The sequence below is a fragment of the Thermobia domestica genome, chromosome 1 (genome assembly GCF_964235325.1).
Source record: "Thermobia domestica chromosome 1, izTheDome1.hap1.1, whole genome shotgun sequence".
NCBI lineage: Eukaryota > Metazoa > Arthropoda > Insecta > Zygentoma > Lepismatidae > Thermobia > Thermobia domestica.
The window spans coordinates 277,819,632-277,843,096 of NC_137454.1; the positions used below are offsets into that span (position 1 = coordinate 277,819,632).

The 23,465-nt window shown below is 33.6% G+C and overlaps 2 protein-coding genes across 6 annotated transcripts in view; one reads left to right on the plus strand and one right to left on the minus strand.

The window, feature by feature from the left end:
• Positions 1-23,465, plus strand: part of LOC145661112 (extracellular matrix organizing protein FRAS1-like) — a 3,375,101-nt gene that overhangs the window by 223,066 nt on the left and 3,128,570 nt on the right. The window lies entirely within an intron of this gene.
• The window catches only part of LOC145667619 (uncharacterized), a 50,114-nt gene that overhangs the window by 1,640 nt on the left and 25,009 nt on the right, over positions 1-23,465 (minus strand). Inside the window, exons 2-4 of the mRNA XM_081735084.1 lie at positions 19,039-19,271; positions 16,918-17,083; positions 813-930 (exon numbers count right to left, since the gene is read on the minus strand). Of these exons, the coding sequence (XP_081591210.1) occupies positions 813-930; positions 16,918-17,083; positions 19,039-19,206 (452 nt within the window). The 5' untranslated portion in view covers positions 19,207-19,271. The remainder of the gene's footprint in view (positions 1-812; positions 931-16,917; positions 17,084-19,038; positions 19,272-23,465) is intronic.

A 23,465-nucleotide genomic window follows, 5' to 3' on the forward strand; every position in this document is an offset into this window, starting at 1 on the left:
TACGTTATTATTTGTATAAACAAATAGTAATGAATGGGACCCTCGTTTGTACCCAGTTCGCACTAGTGAACTATGTGGTGGACAAAGACCATGTGCGAGGGTTTTCTCGGTGTTCTCTCGTTGCCTCCCACCTTTCATTCCTCCATTTCGTTCATTATCACCGTCTCCCTAAACCTCGTTCTATACATAAACACCTCTATGACGACTTCATTTTCGCAGTTTCAACTTGTCAGCTTCTCGTCTATGTTTGTAAAAAAGAAGAGTACAAATAAATTCATTATGTAGAGGCAGCAAGGCTCAGTGGTAGAGCGTTCTCCTCTAGTGTGCAGGGTCCCTGGTTTGATCAAATCTCACGCCAAGTGAGCTTTGTGGTGGACAAACACCGTATGCGTGGGTTTTTCTCGGGGTTCTCCCGTTCTCTCACACTTTCTTCATTCATTTCTCATCATCACCGTGTTCAGTATTCGGCGCATAATGTGGGACGTTAAATGATGTTTGAAGTGAGAATCGTACGACCGGGTCCACATCTCGTCAAGATGAAGAAACTTCGTGGATATTGCTTCCGGAATGTTCCCGAGATTCTGAATACAGTAGATTTCTCCGCCAGAACCATGAACAGAACAGGCGCTGCTACATGGATACTTTGAAATCCACATTGCTGGTAACGAGTTGTTTAGAACACTCGCGACTACAGAAGTGTATGTTTTGTTTTAGTAGTAACTGAATTGTTCTATTAAATGTCCCACCATGTAACTACCTATAATCAAAATTTTTCCCCTCTGCATACTAATTTAGGCAACTAATTTACTTACATGCTGTTTTTCCTTCGGCTTTGTTCTCCTCGAAAAGGAGCTTGAGATAACCACCTTCCAACTACATCAATTATAAATGCCTCCGTCACCCCATTTATCCTCTTTTCCATGACAGAAGCTGTTCAGTGAACAAAATAAATTTTAAATTTAGAACCTCAAAAATACATTTTTGTTTGAAAATTAATGTACTAAAAGTATCACACTTACTAGTTTAAACACAAATACCACTAAAGGGAAGAAGACACCCGCTTTGTCTAGCACGCTTACTTTCTGTTCGCGTGGTCCTGGGTTCGATTCCCGGTGGGGGTACAGTTGAACGAAAAAAAGTGGTTCGGATTCCACTACAATCAGTAGGTCTCAGTCTCATTAACCACCAAGGCATAACCAAGGAACGTTAAACTACAGGAAAAAAAAACTAAAGCAAAGAATATAAATTATAATACATATTAGGAACTACGAAGATATTCTAGTGAAAGGTTTGTATATGTAAAAGACAAATACATCAATATTAAATATGAATTAATTTGATATAAATTTTACATTTGTGAAGTGGACATAATATACGTTTGATGCCTTTTCCTACATAGTTATTGTTAACATTTTACAAGTAAAATAAATTTATTATTGCTGCAGTACAGTTTTTCATACTTTCTTACATGGTTACTACAAGTAAAAGAAATTTAAATTTGGAGCAGTAATTTAATTTTGCAATAATTTTGTTTATAATTACCAGGTTTCGCGACATTCTAAACTAGAGATGATAATTGACAGAGGGTATTTTTTATTCGAATCATTAAAATATTCAGGTAGAGTATCGATGCATTACTTGACCATAGGCGTAACTAGAGATGGCCAGGGGGGCCTGGCCATCCTCAAACCAAAGCTGACCCTCTGATTCTTTTTACTGGACGATAATAATATAATAAATTTACCTAAATTTATGCATAACCATTTTAGTGGTGTTTGCATTTGACCCACTTAGTGACTATATTTCGTCCACTCATCGATTTTTTAAAAATATGATCTAATGCCTGGATGTAATAAAATCCCTGAACCCCTGTGATAGTGGGTAATATAGAAACCTCTCAACTTGCGCTATACATTTCTTTAATTGAATAGCTTCATTAATGTAAACTATTTTTGTACTGTTTCAAGTAATTAACATTATTGACGTAATAAGTTCTTCTTTATATATATGAAGAGCCAGTATTATGGAATATTAATGTTTGAATAGTTAAGATTCTCAGAGCAAACTCCTGTATTAAGGTATTGTAAAAAACAACAGAAAGAAGAAGCGGTATCCTTAAGGTTCTAATCTTAAGCGATTGTTGAACTTCTACGTACAAGGACAAGCATATATTACCCACTCCAAAGTGACTATTCGACATCTTCCGTTACTTTTATTTTAATCGTTGCTATTCAACCCTGATAGGCCTCTTTCCATACAATGTTATTGGTTCCGTTTCTTTCTCTACTTTCTACATTAAAATTAGTTCTGGCGAAGTAGTATAGCGTGCACTTCTCACCAACTTGTTCCGAAAATCTCACCAAAATGGGCCTAAAATCCGCCATTTTGTACCAAAATTTACCCATGTTCCCAAAATCTCACCAAAATCGCCCTAAAATCCGCCATTTTGTACCAAAATTTACCCATGTTCCCAAAATCTCACCAGAATTGCTTCAAATTCCCCTCATTTTCTACCAAAATTTATCTATGTTCCCAAAATCTCACCAGAATTGCTTCAAATTCCCCTCATTTCTACCAAAATTCGTGTACAGACCGAAATTCTCACCAAAATGCATGCAAATTTCCTTCATTTTCACAAGAATTGATCAACAGTGCAAATTTCTCACAAAAATGGATGCAAATTTCCTCTGATATGTTTTATTATATATTTTAATACAATTTTATGTTGATTTATTCAATTTATGCTGATTACTTACCGTTTTTCCCCAATCCTTTAAGAAACTTGTTTCTTCCTTCCTTACTCCTCGCTCAAGTGGTGAAAAAATAACTGAACGAGCTTCACAACATGTCCACACAAGACTTTTTCGTTAATCTTGAACGCAGTTGGTCTTGGTATTCAAGAAACTAATTCTAAAGAAAGAATTCACCTATAATGAAATAATGGGATGTCGTAAGACGAGGTAACTAAAGGGGAAAGGCAGAAAACAATGGATAAAAAAGTAGCTGTATTGGAAAATGTGCTCAAGCTACGCAGGCATGGGGTCCTTTGTTTAATGAATAGGAAGCTTTTGTAAACGTAAGAGAAGCTCATATGGAGCTGTCACGTATTTTCATCATTGTGTCAATTAGAGAAATAAGAAACTGTCAGTTGAAAGTGACATATAGATGTTGGACAATACTTTAACTGTTGGAAGCTAGAAAAGAGTGTTTTAAACGTGTCAAATAACTTTTAGAAACATGGGAAAATGTCGATAAAGAACAATTGTTAAAAGACATTGACTGTTTAAGATCGAGGGCGCGGGAGGGAGAGAATTTTTTGATGGAGAAGAGTAAAGAAAGAAACATAGACACCTGCTTGTATGTGTGTGTTTCAGGGTTATGGATGGGCGAAGTGTACTGTCCTTTGGAGTAAAAGACATTGACTGTTTAAGATCGATGGCGTAGGAGGGAGAGAGCCCTTTGATATGTACTAAAGAAAGAAACATAGACACAGCTGTGCTGTAATTTTGGGTGGTCCAGGTTTTTTTTTTTTGGAGGTGGAGGGCGAAGTGTACTGTCCTGGGAGTAAAAGACGTTGTTTAATTGGGGCTGTGACTTTTACCGCATGGAAACTGAAAATATGTGAAAAAAGAAATAGGAATCATTATTCTAAGGACAGAAATTTTAAGAAAGAGATAGTTAAATGTGACATGTTACTTTTAAAAGTTAATGTATTGCTCCCCATACTGAGAGACCGCACGTAGGATTGCATGAGGGAACTGTGTTGTTATTTTGAGCAAAGGACCACTTTAAATTGGCGTGGGACTTGTTAGGCATTTTGTTAAGACCTTGCCACATACGTAGAGGGGAGAAAAAGACTGACCCTTCCTACCTGAGTTTGAAAGAGGAAAAAGACTGAATGAATTGTGTACGCAAGGCAATTTTCCCTTTTGTGCTTTTTGGAAGAAGTCTTCAAACAAGATTTCTTTTAGGTATTTCCGCATAAATGATTTTATCCTTTTAAAAACTAGAGTAATGAATTAATTATTTATGAATATTAATGAGATGATAATGAATATTAATGAGATGCTAAAGAAAGGATTACAAAGAATGGTTTTTAGTGTTTTTCGTATATTTAGAGGTATATTGCGGATATATGTAATATAGAGCACTACATATTGTACATAAATGTATGAGATAATGTGGGAGGAAATGGGCGCAACTCTAAGAAACGTATTTTATGTAATGATATTGTATTTTTAGTAGCTGATATGTGATTTTAGCATAGAATATCATGTTTTGGATACTATATGGGTCTAATGGTGTACGAAGCTTAGACGAATGACAAATTGCATGTATATATGTTTAGTTTGTAAGTGGGTACATGTATGTGTAGCTGATATGTGATTTTAGCATAGAATATCATGTTTTGGATAGTGTATGGGTCTAATGGTGTACGAAGCTTAGGCGAATAAGAAATTGCATGTATATATGAATAGTTTGTAAGTGAGTTCATGTATGTATGTATGTATATTGGTTTTGATATCGGGACAGGAATATATGTATCATATTGTAGACATATTATCTTTCGTTTGCATGTAAGTGTTTTAAGCATGTGTTGTAGGGTTGCATAGCTTTAGGGGCTATACTAGGCTGGATGCAAACACCTAAAGTGTTTCTATTGTAGGGTTATATATTGGGACTTTTTATTGAGGTAGCCTTATTTTATCGTATTGTAGAGCTGTATATGTTGTTGTGGTGATATGCTATGTGAATGCAAACACATGAACTGATTATATTGTAGACTTAAATTCTGATTGCTTATGTATATAGATTACCTTGAATACCATGTTAGAATGTATATATTGTGATTTTTTACGTACGTAAATGCTTGTTAGACATGTTCTAGTGGTATTTGAAGCACAAAGGATATCACTGTGGTATAAGCCATTTACATATAGATATCTTTTTTACTAGAATATTCTAATGACATTTATTAGTACCTTTACTTACTTGTAAGATGCTCTTTACTTTGTAGAAGACATTATGCCATCATTATGGTTTCCAACTTAGAGTCATTTATTGTACGAACATAAAAATATGATAAATACGTATAAATAACCTTATATGAAGCACAGGTATTCTTCCTTTATCTTATATAGAATAAAGATACTTCGTATTATATCAATATTTGTTTGGATGAATAAAACATAATATCGTAAATTGTAACGCTTTATTGTATTTTTATAGGCTACAATATTCTATTTTCCAATATTGGGATATTGATATACATATATAGATATATTTAAATAAGATATTTACATTATATATACGTAGAAGTACCAACTGATAGGTCTTGTGAAAACTTATGGACATACTTGATGATATTATGACCATGTTACTCCATGATGCTACCTTTAAACAGTCTACTATTTACATATACACAGAATACCAATCATTTAACACACTTAATACTTTGATAACCATATGGCAATGTTTTATAGTCAGTAATACTGTTATGATTTAATCGTCGTCTTTTATTTTGAACTTTCTGATGTGTTTTAGTTTCAGACTTGGATACGATGTAGTAGTATAGCGTGTCGTTATTTTAATAACATGAGTTTGCACCAACTTTGGTGAGATTTACGGACAAAGTTGGTGAGATCTGCACGCTATACTACTACATAATGTTTTGTATATGTTTTATGTTTGTATTTTTATTTTCCTTTGTGTATTTTCGATTGCAACATTGTTTTAATCTTATTTTGTATTTTTGTTTTCAGTTTTGCATTTTTTAAAATTTGTTTCCTACTTGTTACTTTCATTTTGCAATTTAGATTGCAACATTGTGTACTTTAAAATTTTTTATTCCTGCATTTCTAGTTTTCAGTTTGCATTTTTTATTTCTTCAGTTGTAATTTTTATTTTGTTTCGGAATTTGTAATGTAGCATTGTGTTTTAAAGTTGTACTTTTAATTTTCTTTTGCAATTTGGATTGCAACATTGTGTTTTAAGTTTTGTTTCTGTATTTTTTATTTTTTTAGTTTGCATGTTTCAATTTTTTAAACTTGTACTTTTAATTTTAATTACAATTTGGATTGCAACATTGTGTTTTAAGTTTTGTTTCTGCACTTTACTTTTGGGAACTTGTACTTTTAATTTAGATTGTAGCGTTGTTTAATTTTGTTTCTGTATTTTCATGTCAGTTTCAATTTTTTAAATTTGTAGTATTAATTTTGCTTCTGCAATTTTATTTTCGGTTTCTACATTTTGTTTGTAAGTTGTATTTTTAATTTTTTTCCAATTTAGATTGCAACATTGTGTTTTAAGTTTTGTTTCTACACTTTACTTTTGGGAACTTGTACTTTTACTGATAGTTTCTGTATTCAATTGCAACACTGACTTAAATTTTACTTCTCCATTTAACAATCAAAGAGCTTCATGTAATAAATTTTAAGTTTAATCATCTTGTGTTATGCTAAAATAACTTTCTTATGTTTATGTTTTGTTAATTTTAATATTTTCGGAATGTAATTCCTCTGAGCTGCTAATGAGGCGAACGAATAAAATATTTGTAACTATGTTACTTTGTGTTTCTATCGGAATTAATTCTAAGTTCACTTCATTTTTTTAATATTTTCAAATTATCTTTGGTATGCTCACACGTAGTGTTCGAGTAATTTATTACGAAAGGTTAAATAAATAAGGAGTTTGCACAGGAATTTTTATATTTTCACAATCAAAGATTGTTCAGAGCTTACGCTGGAAGCAAACAAATAAAAAATTAACAACGAAGTTCTTGCAGAACTGAATAATTGTATAACAAAAACAATAAACTAGTTTAAACCGGTTTAAACCAGTTTAAACAGCTGTAGCAATGCAAACAAAACAAATTCTTAGCACTACTAACAAAGGAATTTTTTAGACCGATAACACAGTGGAAAAGCATACAAAACAAGTAGCTATAATTATTTGAAGTGTTGCAAACTTTAATAGTGCATTTACAATTTATATCACATTATGTAATATTACTGTTACTAATTTAAAATATGTTAAAGCACCTGCGTACGAGATTACAGAACGAAATGCGTTTGAGTACGAGATTACAAAACGAAATGCGTTTGGGTACGAGATTACAAAAACTAAGTGCGTTTGGGTACGAGATTAAATTTTAAAACTATAAATCCAGCGCAGCAAGCCGCGCCGCGCACTATAAAATTACTACTGTTAAAGTAAAGCCAATCATTGGTATACTCTCTGTTGTTAAATCATTTATTTTAAAATACCAATTTTGTTACAAAGTTACATCTAATAATAAACTTTGAAATATATCTTTGCTGATCTTTAAAGTTACAAGACTTTTGCAAGTTACATTTACTAAACGTGTACACGAATTGTTGATACATTCTTATGTCCATCTTCGGTTAGGTTCGGCAATGTTCGGGAAACTTCGGGAACCTTCGGCAATCTTCGGGAATCTTCATGTGGAGTTCTTGGAATTTCCATTTATTAGTGTTGATAATAAACAATCAATAAAAAGTAAACACACTTCCTGTTTGTACTTTGCATGCTGTAATTAGTCTAAAACAATTTTATTACGGCACTTTGTAAATTACAATTATCGGAAAGTGCTAAAGGATTAACCGATAAACTTAAAAGTATATCTTCGGTGAACTAAAATATACTTAGTGAGTGACAAGTGGTAGTGCATCAATACTAAACTGAAAAAAGTTACGGGAAGTTTTATCATTGCAGTTAACGGCAAGTGTTAGTGCAATTCCCGACAAGCTTTCAAGTGTGCTGTCGGTAAACTTACAACTAAATCTGTTGTGAACTAAAACAAGTTGGGAAAGTTTTATTATTATATTTACTGGTAAGTGTAAAAAATTCTTAAAAAGTGTATCTTTGGTCAACACATTGTGAATTATATCATAAAAGTCTACTTGCGAAACCTTGTCATTTAAAAAACTGTGAAAAGAAATATCAAAGTTCTGTGTACATCATTGTGTAAAATATTTACTGTATAAGACAAAAATTCAAATTGCAATTACATATTTAGTGTGTCAATCATACAATGGAAGGACAGTCTGTCATCTGTACCATGTTGTCAGCACAAGAAGCACGTGGATATGAAAATCCAAACGAAGTTTTATTTACATGGGAAGTGATAACACAATGTCATGCTACGGGTGCATGGGTAAGCAATGAAGCTTATTCCAAGTTATTGCAGGCGTTGTTTATGCATTTTGGTTGTGATCCTCATGTTGTTTTGAAAAAATGTAAGTCTGCAAAAGATATTATTGATTTATATCATGTAGGCTTCTTTCGTCAAGATAATATAAAAAATTTAGCTCGTGAGAAGTTTATGGAACTTGTGTCTGAAGGAAAAGCTAATAGTTTAACTACAAATGATTTTAGCATTTTCATGGAAAATTTTATAAACTTTCCAAGTCCTAATACTAATACTGTATCACAACCTACCATGTATGGGAGTGGTAAAACAAATGAATATTTTCATATTGTTAATAATAGAACCAAACATTATACTTATTTTGGACTTACGGGAAAGGAAGTTACAATTGAACGTATGCACACTAGCGGAATAGATGATCCTGAAAAATATATTCAGTTGTTATTTGAATTTGTAAAGGATCATGTTTTAAATGATGCCGATGATGATATGTATGTTGGTATAACAATAGAAAGTTCTGCTTCCACAATTAATAAATCAATATACATTTCGTGGCGTCAAAAGTCAAATTTAAGCTCCGACATTTTGTTTCGTAAAATTGAAAATGCTTTAAATAGTAATGAAAATTATTTATTAGGTGATAAAGTAAATTTCAAAATTCATATTGTTGATTTACGTAAAGGTAGGGGACGAACAATGGGTTCAGCAAAATATGTTGATCTTGTAACACACCTAGAACAATGTACTATTCCTGTACAAAAGGATGTGTATTGTCTTCCTAAAAGTATTGTCCTTGGAATGGGTAGGGCTGATCATCGTTATAACTATGTATATCAATTGAAAAATCATCCTGAACGATTGATGAAACAAGCAAAGGATTTGTGTGTCAGTGCTAAAGTTGACATTGAAATCCATGATGGATGTACTATTGATGATGTAAAAAAGTTTCAAAATAAACTAGCGCCTCATTATCAAATTGTTGTTTACGAAAAAAATCGTTTAACTCGAAACTACAATGTAATTTATCCTGGAATGCATGCATCAAAGAAAATGTTAATTTTGTATACTGAGGGACACTATGAATTAATTACTAGTATTACAACGCTATTAAACAAGAAAAATTATTGCCAGTATTGTTTGGAAGCTTATCATCGTACCGAAAATCATAAGTGTAACTTCAAATGTCCAATGTGTGAAAAGTATCACAATGATTGTAATAATAATAATAATATTAAACTCGAGTGCATTGATTGTCATAGACTGTTTTCTAAGGATGAATGTTTTGACAATCATAAAACAATAAATGTTTCCGGAAAGAGTTTATGCGAAACAAAGAAAATTTGTGTCCAATGTGGTGATATAATTGACATGCGTTCACGCAGGTCTCAACATGAATGTGGTGAACGTTATTGTAAAACATGTTACTCATATGTAAGCGATGACCATATTTGTTTTGTTCAAACGGCTATGATGCAGCATGTAGATACCTTTTTGTACATTATCTTTGATGTAGAAACAATGTTGCTTCCTAAAAATGAACAAGGAGAACAAGAACATCGTGTAAATTTCGTAAATTGTATTCATGCCTGTTACAAGTGTAAGGACATGAAGCTTGATGATACATGCTTTGTATGCGGCGATAAAAATGGATTCCGTTCGTTTGATTTTCACAACATTGATGAATTTGTTAATCATGTATTAATAACTCGACCAATGTTTAAAAAATCATTGTGATTTCCCATAATGGCAGTAATTATGATATGCAATTCTGTGCTAAAACTTTGATCATAAACCATCATTTTACACCTGAAGTAATAATGTCAGGGCAAAAAATTATTGAAATGCGTTTAGGACAAAAGATTTACTTCCGTGACACATATTTGTATATGGGAGTTAAATTATCTAAATTACCTAAGACGTTAGGTCTTTCTGCAAATTTACAAAAGGGAGATTTCCCGTACTTGTTTAATACATTAGAAAACCAGAATTATATAGGCAAAATTCCTGATCTAAAATATTTTGATCCTGATTCAAGGAGCACTGAAGATCGAGAGCAACTTATCATATGGCACAAAGAACGTGTTGTAAGTAATGAGGAGTTTAATCTCCAAAAGGAAATGATTGAATATTGTCGGAATGATGTTAAAATTTTAGCAGAGGCTGTCATTATATTTTCAAACTTAATTGAAGACAAAACAAATGGTATCCAATGTTTTATCGTCGCGTCAACTATTGCTAGTTTGGCAATACTAACATATCGTACCTTATATTTACCCAAAGAAATTATTCCAATTATTCCACCCTATGGGTTTGACCATCGTAATCGTCAAAGTCTGAAGGCAATGTACTGGCTACGATACTTAGAACGTACTACTGGTAATAAAATTCTTCATTCTGGAAATGGTTTGGAAAAACGATTTGGGAGGTATAAGGTTGATGGATTTGAAACTAAAACAAATACAGTTTACGAATTTCATGGATGTTACTATCACGGGTGTTTAAACTGTTATCCTACACTACGACACGTATCCCTAGATTCTACCTCTAAGCAATGTACATCGCTACAAGATCGGTATGAAAACACCACTACAAAAATAGCATTTCTTAAAAAATTAAATCTTAATGTCATTGAAATGTGGGAATGTGAATGGGACCACATGGTAAAAAATGACAAAAAATTACAACAGTTTATTCAAACACAGGGTCATGATCTTGTTGATCATTTGGTACCTAAAGATAGTTTTCATGGGGGACGTACAGAATGTTTTAATGCGTTGTACGAATGTACCAGCGAAGAGTTTGTGGCATATTATGATATTACCAGTCTTTACCCGTGGGTAATGGCACGTAAGCCATTGCCTATAGGTAAACCTATAATATACAAGGGGCCTGACTTTCCACAAGTGCAAAGTATTCATGGATTAGTTAAATGTAGTATCTTACCTCCCAAAGACTTATATTTTCCAATTTTACCATATACATGTAATGAACGCCTTTTGTTTGGGTTATGTCGTACGTGTATGGAACAAAGTGACAACAATTGCATCCACAATGATGCCGAGCGTGTCCTTACTGGTACATACTGTACTCCTGAACTTCATGTAGCTTTAGATCTCGGATACAAAATTCTACAAATTATCGAAATTTGGGAATTCAAATTATCTGGATCAAAAGATAATCTGTTTAAAGATTATGTCAATTCCTTCTTAAAAATGAAACAGGAGTCTTCAGGATTTCCTAGCTGGTGCAAAAGTAAACAAGATCAAGAGAAATATATTGCAGACTATTATGATCATGAATGCATTCAGTTAACGGAAAATAACATTGAATGAAATCCTGGTCTAAGATATATTTCCAAAATATTTCTCAATTCGTTGTATGGAAAATGGGGACAGCGAACAGATTTGTCTCAATCTGTAATTGTGGATACTCCAGAAAAATTTTTAAGTTATCTATGGGCACCACAATATGAGGTACAAACTGTATTGCCTATTGGAGAGCAACATCTCATTGTATCATATAAAAACAATGAGAACAAAAACAAACCGTGGAAATTTTCCAATGTTGTCCTTGCAGCCTTCATCACCTCTTGGGCGCGTCTAAAACTTTACGAGTTACTAACAGCTATAGATCCTGAGCGTGTATTGTACTGCGACACTGATAGTATTATGTTTGTGCAGCAACGTAATGAAAAGCCTCCACTTTCTTTGGGTTCCTATTTATGTCAGTTAACTAATGAAGTTCCTGATGGCTGGGAAATTGATGCATTTATAGGCTTAGGGCCAAAAAATTATGCCTATAGAATGAAAGAAGTTCAAACAGGGAAAGTAGATTATGTATTTAAAATTAGAGGAATAACTTTAAATCATCGTACACGACAAGAAATTAACTTTGATCATTTTTATCAACTAGTTCGGGATAAAGCTGAGAAAAAACAATTACACAATTCAGGAAGAATTGTTCGTAAGCCTGGGTTTGTCATCGTATCCAAGTCTGAAACTAAAACACATCAGAAAGTTCAAAATAAAAGACGACGATTAAATCATAACAGTATTACTGACTATAAAACGTTGCCATATGGTTATCAAAGTATTAAGTGTGTTAAATGATTGGTATTCTGTGTATATGTAAATAGTAGACTGTTTAAAGGTAGCATCATGGAGTAACATGGTCATAATATCATCAAGTATGTCCATAAGTTTTCACAAGACCTATCAGTTGGTACTTCTACGTATATATAATGTAAATATCTTATTTAAATATATCTATATATGTATATCAATATCCCAATATTGGAAAATAGAATATTGTAGCCTATAAAAATACAATAAAGCGTTACAATTTACGATATTATGTTTTATTCATCCAAACAAATATTGATATAATACGAAGTATCTGTATTCTATATAAGATAAAGGAAGAATACCTATGCTTCATATAAGGTTATTTATACGTATTTATCTTATTTTTATGTTCGTACAATAAATGACTCTAAGTTGGAAACCATAATGATGGCATAATGTCTTCTACAAAGTAAAGAGCATCTTACAAGTAAGTAAAGGTACTAATAAATGTCATTAGAATATTCTAGTAAAAAAGATATCTATATGTAGATGGCTTATACCACAGTGATATCCTTTGTGCTTCAAATACCACTAGAACATGTCTAACAAGCATCTACGTACGTAAAAAATCACAATATATACATTCTAACATGGTATTCAAGGTAATCTATATACATAAGCAATCAGAATTTAAGTCTACAATATAATCAGTTCATGTGTTTGCATTCACATAGCATATCACCACAACAACATATACAGCTCTACAATACGATAAAATAAGGCTACCTCAATAAAAAGTCCCAATATATAACCCTACAATAGAAACACTTTAGGTGTTTGCATCCAGCCTAGTATAGCCCCTAAAGCTATGCAACCCTACAACACATGCTTAAAACACTTACATGCAAACGAAAGATAATATGTCTACAATATGATACATATATTCCTGTCCCGATATCAAAACCAATATACATACATACATACATGAACTCACTTACAAACTATTCATATATACATGCAATTTCTTATTCGCCTAAGCTTCGTACACCATTAGACCCATACACTATCCAAAACATGATATTCTATGCTAAAATCACATATCAGCTACACATACATGTACCCACTTACAAACTAATCATATATACATGCAATTTGTCATTCGTCTAAGCTTCGTACACCATTAGACCCATATAGTATCCAAAACATGATATTCTATGCTAAAATCACATATCAGCTACTAAAAATACAATATCATTACATAAAATACGTTTCTTAGAGTTGCGCCCATTTCCTCCCACATTATCTCATACATTTATGTACAATATGTAGTGCTCTATATTACATATATCCGCAATATACCTCTAAATATACGAAAAACACTAAAAACCATTCTTTGTAATCCTTTCTTTAGCATCTCATTAATATTCATTATCATCTCATTAATATTCATAAATAATTAATTCATTACTCTAGTTTTTAAAAGGATAAAATCACTTATGCGGAAATACCTAAAAGAAATCTTGTTTGAAGACTTCTTCCAAAAAGCACAAAAGGCAAAATTGCCTTGCGTACACAATTCATTCAGTCTTTTTCCTCTTTCAAACTCAGGTAGGAAGGGTCAGTCTTTTTCTCCCCTCTACGTATGTGGCAAGGTCTTAACAAAATGCCTAACAAGTCCCACGCCAATTTAAAGTGGTCCTTTGCTCAAAATAACAACACAGTTCCCTCATGCAATCCTACGTGCGGTCTCTCAGTATGGGGAGCAATACATTAACTTTTAAAAGTAACATGTCACATTTAACTATCTCTTTCTTAAAATTTCTGTCCTTAGAATAATGATTCCTATTTCTTTTTTCACATATTTTCAGTTTCCATGCGGTAAAAGTCACAGCCCCAATTAAACAACGTCTTTTACTCCCAGGACAGTACACTTCGCCCTCCATCTCCAAAAAAAAAAAAAACCTGGACCACCCAAAATTACAGCACAGCTGTGTCTATGTTTCTTTCTTTAGTACATATCAAAGGGCTCTCTCCCTCCTACGCCATCGATCTTAAACAGTCAATGTCTTTTACTCCAAAGGACAGTACACTTCGCCCATCCATAACCCTGAAACACACACATACAAGCAGGTGTCTATGTTTCTTTCTTTACTCTTCTCCATCAAAAAATTCTCTCCCTCCCGCGCCCTCGATCTTAAACAGTCAATGTCTTTTAACAATTGTTCTTTATCGACATTTTCCTATGTTTCTAAAAGTTATTTGACACGTTTAAAACACTCTTTTCTAGCTTCCAACAGTTAAAGTATTGTCCAACATCTATATGTCACTTTCAACTGACAGTTTCTTATTTCTCTAATTGACACAATGATGAAAATACGTGACAGCTCCATAAGAGCTTCTCTTACGTTTACAAAAGCTTCCTATTCATTAAACAAAGGACCCCATGCCTGCGTAGCTTGAGCACATTTTCCAATACAGCTACTTTTTTATCCATTGTTTTCTGCCTTTCCCCTTTAGTTACCTCGTCTTACGACATCCCATTATTTCATTATAGGTGAATTCTTTCTTTAGAATTAGTTTCTTGAATACCAAGACCAACTGCGTTCAAGATTAACGAAAAAGTCCTGTGTGGACATGTTGTGAAGCTCGTTCAGTTATTTTTTCACCACTTGAGCGAGGAGTAAGGAAGGAAGAAACAAGTTTCTTAATGGATTGGGGAAAAACGGTAAGTAATCAGCATGAATTGGATAAATCAACATAAAATTGTATTAAAATATATAATAAAACATATCAGAGGAAATTTGCATCCATTTTCGTGAGAAATTTGCACTGTTGATCAATTCTTGTGAAAATGAAGGAAATTTGCATGCATTTTGGTGAGAATTTCGGTCTGTACACGAATTTTGGTAGAAATGAGGGGAATTTGAAGCAATTCTGGTGAGATTTTGGGAACATAGATAAATTTTGGTAGAAAATGAGGGGAATTTGAAGCAATTCTGGTGAGATTTTGGGAACATGGGTAAATTTTGGTACAAAATGGCGGATTTTAGGGCGATTTTGGTGAGATTTTGGGAACATGGGTAAATTTTGGTACAAAATGGCGGATTTTAGGCCCATTTTTATGAGATTTTCGGAACAAGTTGGTGAGAAGTGCACGCTATACTACTTGGCGAGGGTGTGAACCCTTGATGAGGATAGATCGTTACATTTGCAGAGCGAGCGTGGAAATACTGACAAGAACAAAATTTTAACTCGTGTTATTGTATGTAATCCAGAGGTATGAGTAGCAAAGAGAAAACCGTGAAAGTTATTGAGGGTGTGAAACTTAATCCACAAAATTTTCTCAGTTAATTTATAATCACTGTATGCGTATTTAAACAAGCTCGAGCACTTTGCTAAGGGGCCGCAGTGGCTAAGTGGTAGAGCATTTGCCTCTAGTACGTGGACCCTGGGTCGATCCCAACTAGCGCCAAGTGAGCCTTGTAATTACTAAACAAACACCCTGTGCGTAGATTTTCTTAAGATTCTACCGTTTCCTCTCACTTTCTTCATTCCACGAGTTCCTTCAATTCTCATTATCATCATCACCATCACACTTAGCCTTGGTGCATAAACCTGGGACGCTAAATTAGATTCATTCTTCCCCATGATTTTTGGATTCGAAATTTAGAAAAAATGATACCTTATACACAAAGTAATTGAACCAAGTTTTATTCATCCGGTAACCCTTAACTTGAACTCAGCATTGTACTAATGTCTTTTTGGAGCCATATCTTAGAAAACGTAACCTGATGTGTAGAAAAAAAAAGCACAATGAGCACTACAAGTCCGCACAGAAACACCAAAAGCACGTATTATTAACTACTTTACTAGTATCTTCTTACGTGTTGGGCTAACAATGAGCACAAAGGCAAGAAGCTAGAAAGTTGAAAGACATGTTGCGCGAAAACAACAAAGTGGAAAATGCAAGGAAAAAGACACTATTGTGTGACACGACCACCTTTTGGATCCAAAAGTTCCGAAAAAAAAAAAGTGCGACTTATACGTGAGAAAGTACAGTATTTCATTTAATTTCGAGTATTTGCTGGTGTTGTGTTTGCTACTAAAATTAAAGGTCCAGAGATCCAACTACTGACCATGATTTCTTTATGGAATCTTTACGGATTCTATTCTATTATTATTATTATTATTATTATTATTATTATTATTATTATTATTATTATTATTATTGTGAACGTGGACGTGAGGGCAGGGGAAGAGGAACTTAAGGTATTATAAAAGCATTATATGAAGGCCTTCCTAAAAGGTTCTTCCAATTTTCAGAAGTAAGGAGCCATGCCTTCCCCCCCCTCCGGGAAAAACATTCTGGTTACGCCACTTGACACATTTTTGGCTAACTGATCTCTCATCTGTTGTAAATGTATTTTGAAACTTATGAGACATCTACAAAATTGATGTTCTCAGAAGCCTGGGTCTTCTTTTAAACGACTAAGATTTGTATTTTTATGTGCAATGTAATTCCACAAGTTATATTACAAATATATTTGTCACTGACTGCTAGTCCATTGAAGCAGTATAACAAAATCCCTTCGCAAATTAAATGGAATGAGAGAAATGAAGTTAGATTGCATTCTCTAAAGCTGTGTTTTTCGCAAAGTAAAAGCAAAAGTAATTAATACTTACAAATTAAAAGTTTACTCAGATTGGAATAAGTCTTCGTGAGAGATTTCTTTCCTTTCTTTCCGACCCAACTGAGGTTAGAAGCTGTTTGGTCTGTGAGGAGTTTTCGACATATCCCTCGGATAATGTTTGGAGCCTTATTTCCTCCTATTTTCATTAACTTCTGTCTCTGTAGGAAACAGAATGAAGCTTTTGAAATAGAACTTACTACTACTAATCAGCTAACATTTAACAATGTGCAAATATTAGCAACTAACGAAGTATCTATCTGTCAGTCAGTGGCGTATTTAGGGGGGTGGCTTCCGGGCTTAAGTCCCCCCCCGAAATCTTACTTAGTATAGTAAAGTAAATGAAATATCTTGCAGAATTTTCACATTTCCAGGCAAAGCCCCCCCGAAAGTTAGCAAAGCCCCTCCCGAAACAAAATCGTAAATACGCCACTGCTGTCAGTATTCACTTAAGCTTCGTTCCTAAACGTAGCTTACGTTGTCCTTCGTCGAATAGCTATATAGCAGCCCACAGCAGGTCACAAAAAATTGGGGATAGGAAAAGTTAGGGGTGCAAAATGACTATGTTTACTGAAGGTCTATCTATATTTTCCTATAGTAAAGGTCCCTATGTTAAGGGGCCATACGATATTTTGAGGCCAGTATCCCTAGCCCCTTTAATTGTGGGCTTCCTACATATTTTGTAACAGTAAGAAATATAGAATAAAACATCCAAACAAGAGACTCAAGGCAATGTAATAACTACTATCACTGATGAAATTTCAACTTTTAAGGATCCCTCTTAAAAAAAAAAAAATCACTTTCTGCATCAAAAACATTATTTACACCTCATCTTCAGTTCTCACAGATGGCAAAAATTTACTTTGGGTCGCACAGTGACTTCAACACCTAGTTCTTCGGCTGTCAAGGGTATTTTTTTGTTTTATTTTATTATTTTTTGTGTAAATTGTGATAAAGGTAGAAATCAACGACCTCTGGGGGGCTGCTAACCTCTTTCGCTCGCTCAGCTATATTTCGTGAAATAAATAATGAGTTCTTACATGTGCAACCTAAAGTAAAGGGTTGTCTAGTCAATTTTTCCAGTAAAATTTATGAGTGATTTGGGGTAATAGCATTTAACCTTATTGAAGTAAAATTTATAATCTTGCAAAAAAAATAAACAAAAAAAAACTGTTAGATAATTCAAGATATTGTTGATCGGAAGAAGGCGGTGGTATTATTTGCACATAATAAACATCAACACAACTTAAATTTTACTATTTTACTTAATTTTTAAGTTAAATTTTTTTGAACAGAAGAGACCAGGTCGTCAGCTTCCAAGTTTTATTATTTATGACTTACATGACTGGAATCTGCTACCCCTTAATTTAAATAGCATCCCAATTCTCTCACGATGCAGGATTATCATGGATATCTAAAATTAAACTGGAAATCGAATCCGAAATTACGAAGGTAAGCATGTTAGCCATTTGGCTCCCAACGTAATTCATAATCACTCTCATTGATGCTTACTAAATATATATGTAGAAAATATTCCAAAAAGAGATTTCTCAGGAAGCTTATAGGCGAAGCAGTAGAAATGTTGACACACCGAACTAGTATATTTGCTAAGCTCAACAAGGGTTTCATTCTGTACTTGGTATAAGGAACGCACAGTATTATGATCCTGGCTAGCGTAATCAAGCCCTGTACATTTTTCTCACAGATCGAATACCGTTTAAGGGTAAGAAGGTATTTCTATATTATTTTTCAATGCAAATCTTATTCATTTCTGCAATTAGATGAAGAAAAAGCACTGCCATGAAAAAAAAGTATAAAACTAATATGAACACCATTAGTTATTGTTGAAATGTTATTTAGTTTAACCATCGGTGATCATCATGAGAGTATCTCATATCGACCTACAGTTTAACACATAGTGGATTAAGGTACATGCATTGCTGCCGGTAATCCAACACAAATCTCTCTCATAAGTGAGAACTAACCATTTAGGCCACAAATACACGCAGGGTTTTTGGTCGAGTGACGAATTCTCTCGTTTTTAGTATATGTTCTTATGAGTATTTGAACTGTACTAATTTTCGTAAATCAAAGAACCATTAAACGTATGAATTACCATAATCTCCATCAAATTCGAATCTTCGGCCAACTCCGCTTCCAAATCATTCATATCCTCAACACTGTCGAGTGGCAGCTTATATAACGATTGTGAGACTAAGGAACAAACACTATTTTCTTTGGATTGTGTTTCCTGTGCTCCATTTTGGAAAACTTCTTGCAGCATAACTGTCAAGTTAATTAACACTTTATTTGATTCTTTCTGATTCTCCAGAAGCTTATGTTGTAAATCTACAAAAAGAAAATTAGAATAGGGTTACAATGAAAAAGCAATAAATGTATACCCCAAATATTGTAAGTTGAAATATGTAACTATTTTGACACGTTTTTTATCCCCCTTTTGCCAAAGCCATCATCATTGGGACACCTAAATATATATAAAATATAATTATGAAGAAAACTAATGGCATTCAACCCCTCTCGTTTTGTCTCTCCTACATCTGCCACATTTCCCACACCTTTCCACCCTAAAAGTAACGAGGTGTCGAAGCCATCGGATGCAACCGGCTGAAAGTGACTATTGCCAAGGGATTGGGCTGCCATCGGTAAATAATTCCCCTTCCCCCTCCTCCTTAGTAGGATTATGAATATTGAAACATAGCGTCTAGCTTTCCTCCTCATTCTTTTATCACTCGCTCACTGTCCCCGGGAGGGATCGAAATGTTCTTATTTATGTTTTGTAATTTGTGATATTTAAAACTTTTTATTTTTTATTTTTTCGCAAAATATAGTTCAGGAGTGCGGTCAATGAAACTTCACAGCTAATTTAACTTAACCTCCTCAGAGATTACCCTAAGAAGACACAAATTAGTTTATAATTCTTGTTTATATTGAAATTCTAGAGAGATTAAAGGGCAGGAAAAATGTACCATCCACGGAACTACAAACACTGGCGTCTCTGGCATGTAAAATTTGGGGGGGGGGGACATCGAAGAAAGTTATTAAAATGGTGCTACCTAGCCCAACCTATTTATTATCTTCGTTTAAAATATTGGGGGCACGCGAACCCCTCGTCCCCCCGCCATAGACGCCTATGACTACAAAACATATACAGAAGCTCCATATCTGATAATTGGGACCATTTTGTCTGTGTCACAGCCTTAGTCCCTTGAAACAAAAAAAGTTAGTTAATGTTGGGTTTAGCGTCCTACGCTTATGCCATGTAGGGTAAAGGAGACGTGGACAACTGATTATAGTGGAATCCGAACCACTTTTTTCGTTCAACACTACCCTCACCAGGAATCGAATCCGGGACTACGCGCACCAAAGAAAAACGTGACAGCCACTAGAGCAAGTGGTGGTCGAAAAAAAAAATCATAACTTCGTTGGTAAGTGATAAAGCAAAAACATTTTCTTGTTAAATGTCAATAAATGTGATAAAGCAACATTTCCTTCTTGTGAAATGTGATAAAACAACATTCTCAACATTGAATTTCTCAGAAAATTTCAGATGAGAACAAGCAGGAGCATAGGCAGATCCTGGGTGTCCGGATCTTTGAAATCCTGACTTCTCTGCAAATTTAGTCTAATTTTAGGGATAATTTTACAAATTCTAATATTCTTTAGCCTCAAATGGTATTTGGATCCCCTCGAAAAGCTTTGGATCCCCCCCAGCCCGAAATAAATTCTTGCGTACGTGTCTCACAACAAGGTATCACAACATTTCGTTTTTTCTTTTTCTTTTCTTTTTTATAACAGGAGCATAATACGTTTCTTACCGGTAACATGATCAAGCTTGCGGGTGAGGTCCGTGCAAGGTTGGCACTTCACATCAGCCTGCTCTCTTCGAGTACTATCTTTTTGTTGAGGCCTTAGTAGGTATATTCCAATATCAGAACAAACTACGCAGGCAAGGGGTCGCCTCAGACAATGGGTAGAGAGTTTAGTTGTATAGAAATACACTATTGTTTAAATGATATATGATGACAGGTAATGGTTGGTGTACTATTGTATGTATAGGAGTTACCCAACAGAGAATAATAAAAGATGTCAAAGTTGTAAAGATAAATGATTTTAAAAAAAGCGTTGGAAAATCATTGAACAAGGGTAGTTTGTTATAAAGAATAATAGAAGTATACTTGTATGAAAAGAATAATAAAAGAGAAACCTTGCAGGTGTATGCTTTAAAGAATAATAATTTAGGTGATGAACAATGGTAGATTGTTATAAAGAAAAGAATAATACCAGATGTTGATATCGTGGAGAAGTTGCATTGCACAATAGATGAAATGTTTTTGAAAAGAGTTTTTAAACCTGCGGCGGAAGCGCGGACGCGGCGCGGGAAGGCGCGGGGCGCGAACGGAAAATACCCGCGTGCGCGGGCGCAAGCGCATGACGTCATTTGAATTTTTTATTTAAATATTGGTTTAAAAAAATAGACATGTATAGTTTTGTTAGCGATGGAGAACCGTCAGTTTGTAGAAGACGTTGATGTGAAGCATAAGTTAGACGCTGAGAATGAATATCCAGATTCTCCAGATTGTACAATTAATGAAAATGAATTAGAAAAATATGAAAACGACAATATAAAAGTTTATACAAGTGATACTGAAGAGGGATTAGATAATGAAGTGTATGAATTTTCGGAGGATAACTCAGATTTTGAGGCGGAATCAAATGACGAAGTGGTATCAAATGTGGATACGCCGCCATGTTCACTTGCTTTATCAGAATTAAGTTGGAACTGTGAATGTGGTGTTAACTATGTGGATGTGAACTGTGTTAGAGAATGCATTGTGAAATGGAAACCAAATGATTATTTGATATGTTATGCATGTTATTGGCATGATACATGTGAACGGTCTCATGAATGTTTTTATTGTAATGAAGACGTTTTAGACATTCGTGTTTGGTCTGTGTTGGTGAATCCTCGTGTACAGGAGGAACTGTTTGAGATTTATGCAGAAACACATACAGTTATTATACCGTTAACAAGAGATTATTTTAATATCACATTTGGTGAACTATCAGTGGATGTGAATGTACGAAAAGAACTTTTAAGTATTTTTCTTGAAAAAGACAGATCAAACGAGTATAGTGAGGTGTGTTAAGAAAAGTACTGTACATAATGTATTCCGAAAATAATTTTTGTGTATCATGTAGTGAAGAACATATTAGTGAAGTTTGTGTTTTAAAAACTGTAAGTGCATACTTACGCTTTAATAATATTTATTATGAACAATGTTTGCTGCATCTTGAACATCAATGTTTATTTCTTCATGATATTGGAACTTTTGCTGTAGAACATTTATCCAACGACATAACTCTTATTGATTTATTTGAAGTGTTTGAAGAACATAGTGACATTTCAAGTATAAACTTTATACGCAAAGCGCGTGATTGTTTAAAGGACACTGAATTTGTTGGACAAATTATACCATTTTTCTTAGAACGTAAACATAAAATTTCACCATGTGTTAATGAATACATTATTGACATACAAGGTATTAAGATTTCAAATCATGAATTTATTATACGTGAATTTTGTTTAACTGCGTGTGATGATACAGTAAATTTGCATTGTTTAATAAAATCACCAGTAGAATACAATGTACTTCCGTTAGGTTGTCAAAAACAAATTGAATGGTTAACATTAAAACTTACACGGATTAACTTGGAATGATAAATGCGGTTATACTGTATCACACATGCGTAACCATATATATCAACTTTGTAGACAAGATGCAACCTTTTATTGTAAAGGTGCAGAAAAAACACTTTGGATTAAAAATATTTTTGCACTAGCTAATGTTATTGATTTGGAAAGTAAACAGTGTCCACCATTAAACACATTGCATGCAAACGTATTTAATGATTATTGTACTTTTCATGAACAAAATATTAAACTTGACAAAAAATCAGGATGTGCATTTCGATATGCACAACAATTATGTTATTGGTGGAAGTTTCAACGTACTATAACATTAACTAATTCATTTGCAAAGTTGTAAAAACAATATGATATGTTCTTGTAAATAAAAATACAAGATTTTAAATTGTAAATAAAAAAATATTAAACTAATCTACTTGTTTTTCTTTTTCGTTATATTGGTTACATGATTGAATACAATTTTATCATTTTGTTTATGATTGTTTTTCTGAATAAATTGAAATATTCTTGAAAGCTTTTCTTGCGTACAATATGATGCAGAATGTATAAAACAAAATGTCCACACAAGATTGAATTATCATCTTGATATGCGGAACTATTTGTAAAATATATTTTACAATTTTTATTTAAAAAGTTTTTATTTCTTTTGGAAATGGTAAAGATAAGCTATCGAAAAATACCCTCTTTGATTTTCATCAATGAATACACACAACCAATTTGTGCCACCTGAAGATGAATTGCTTAAATGAATTGCCGGTGGTTGCACAGTTTTTGGTATTCTATCAATAGGATAATTGCCATGCACATTTGCACCA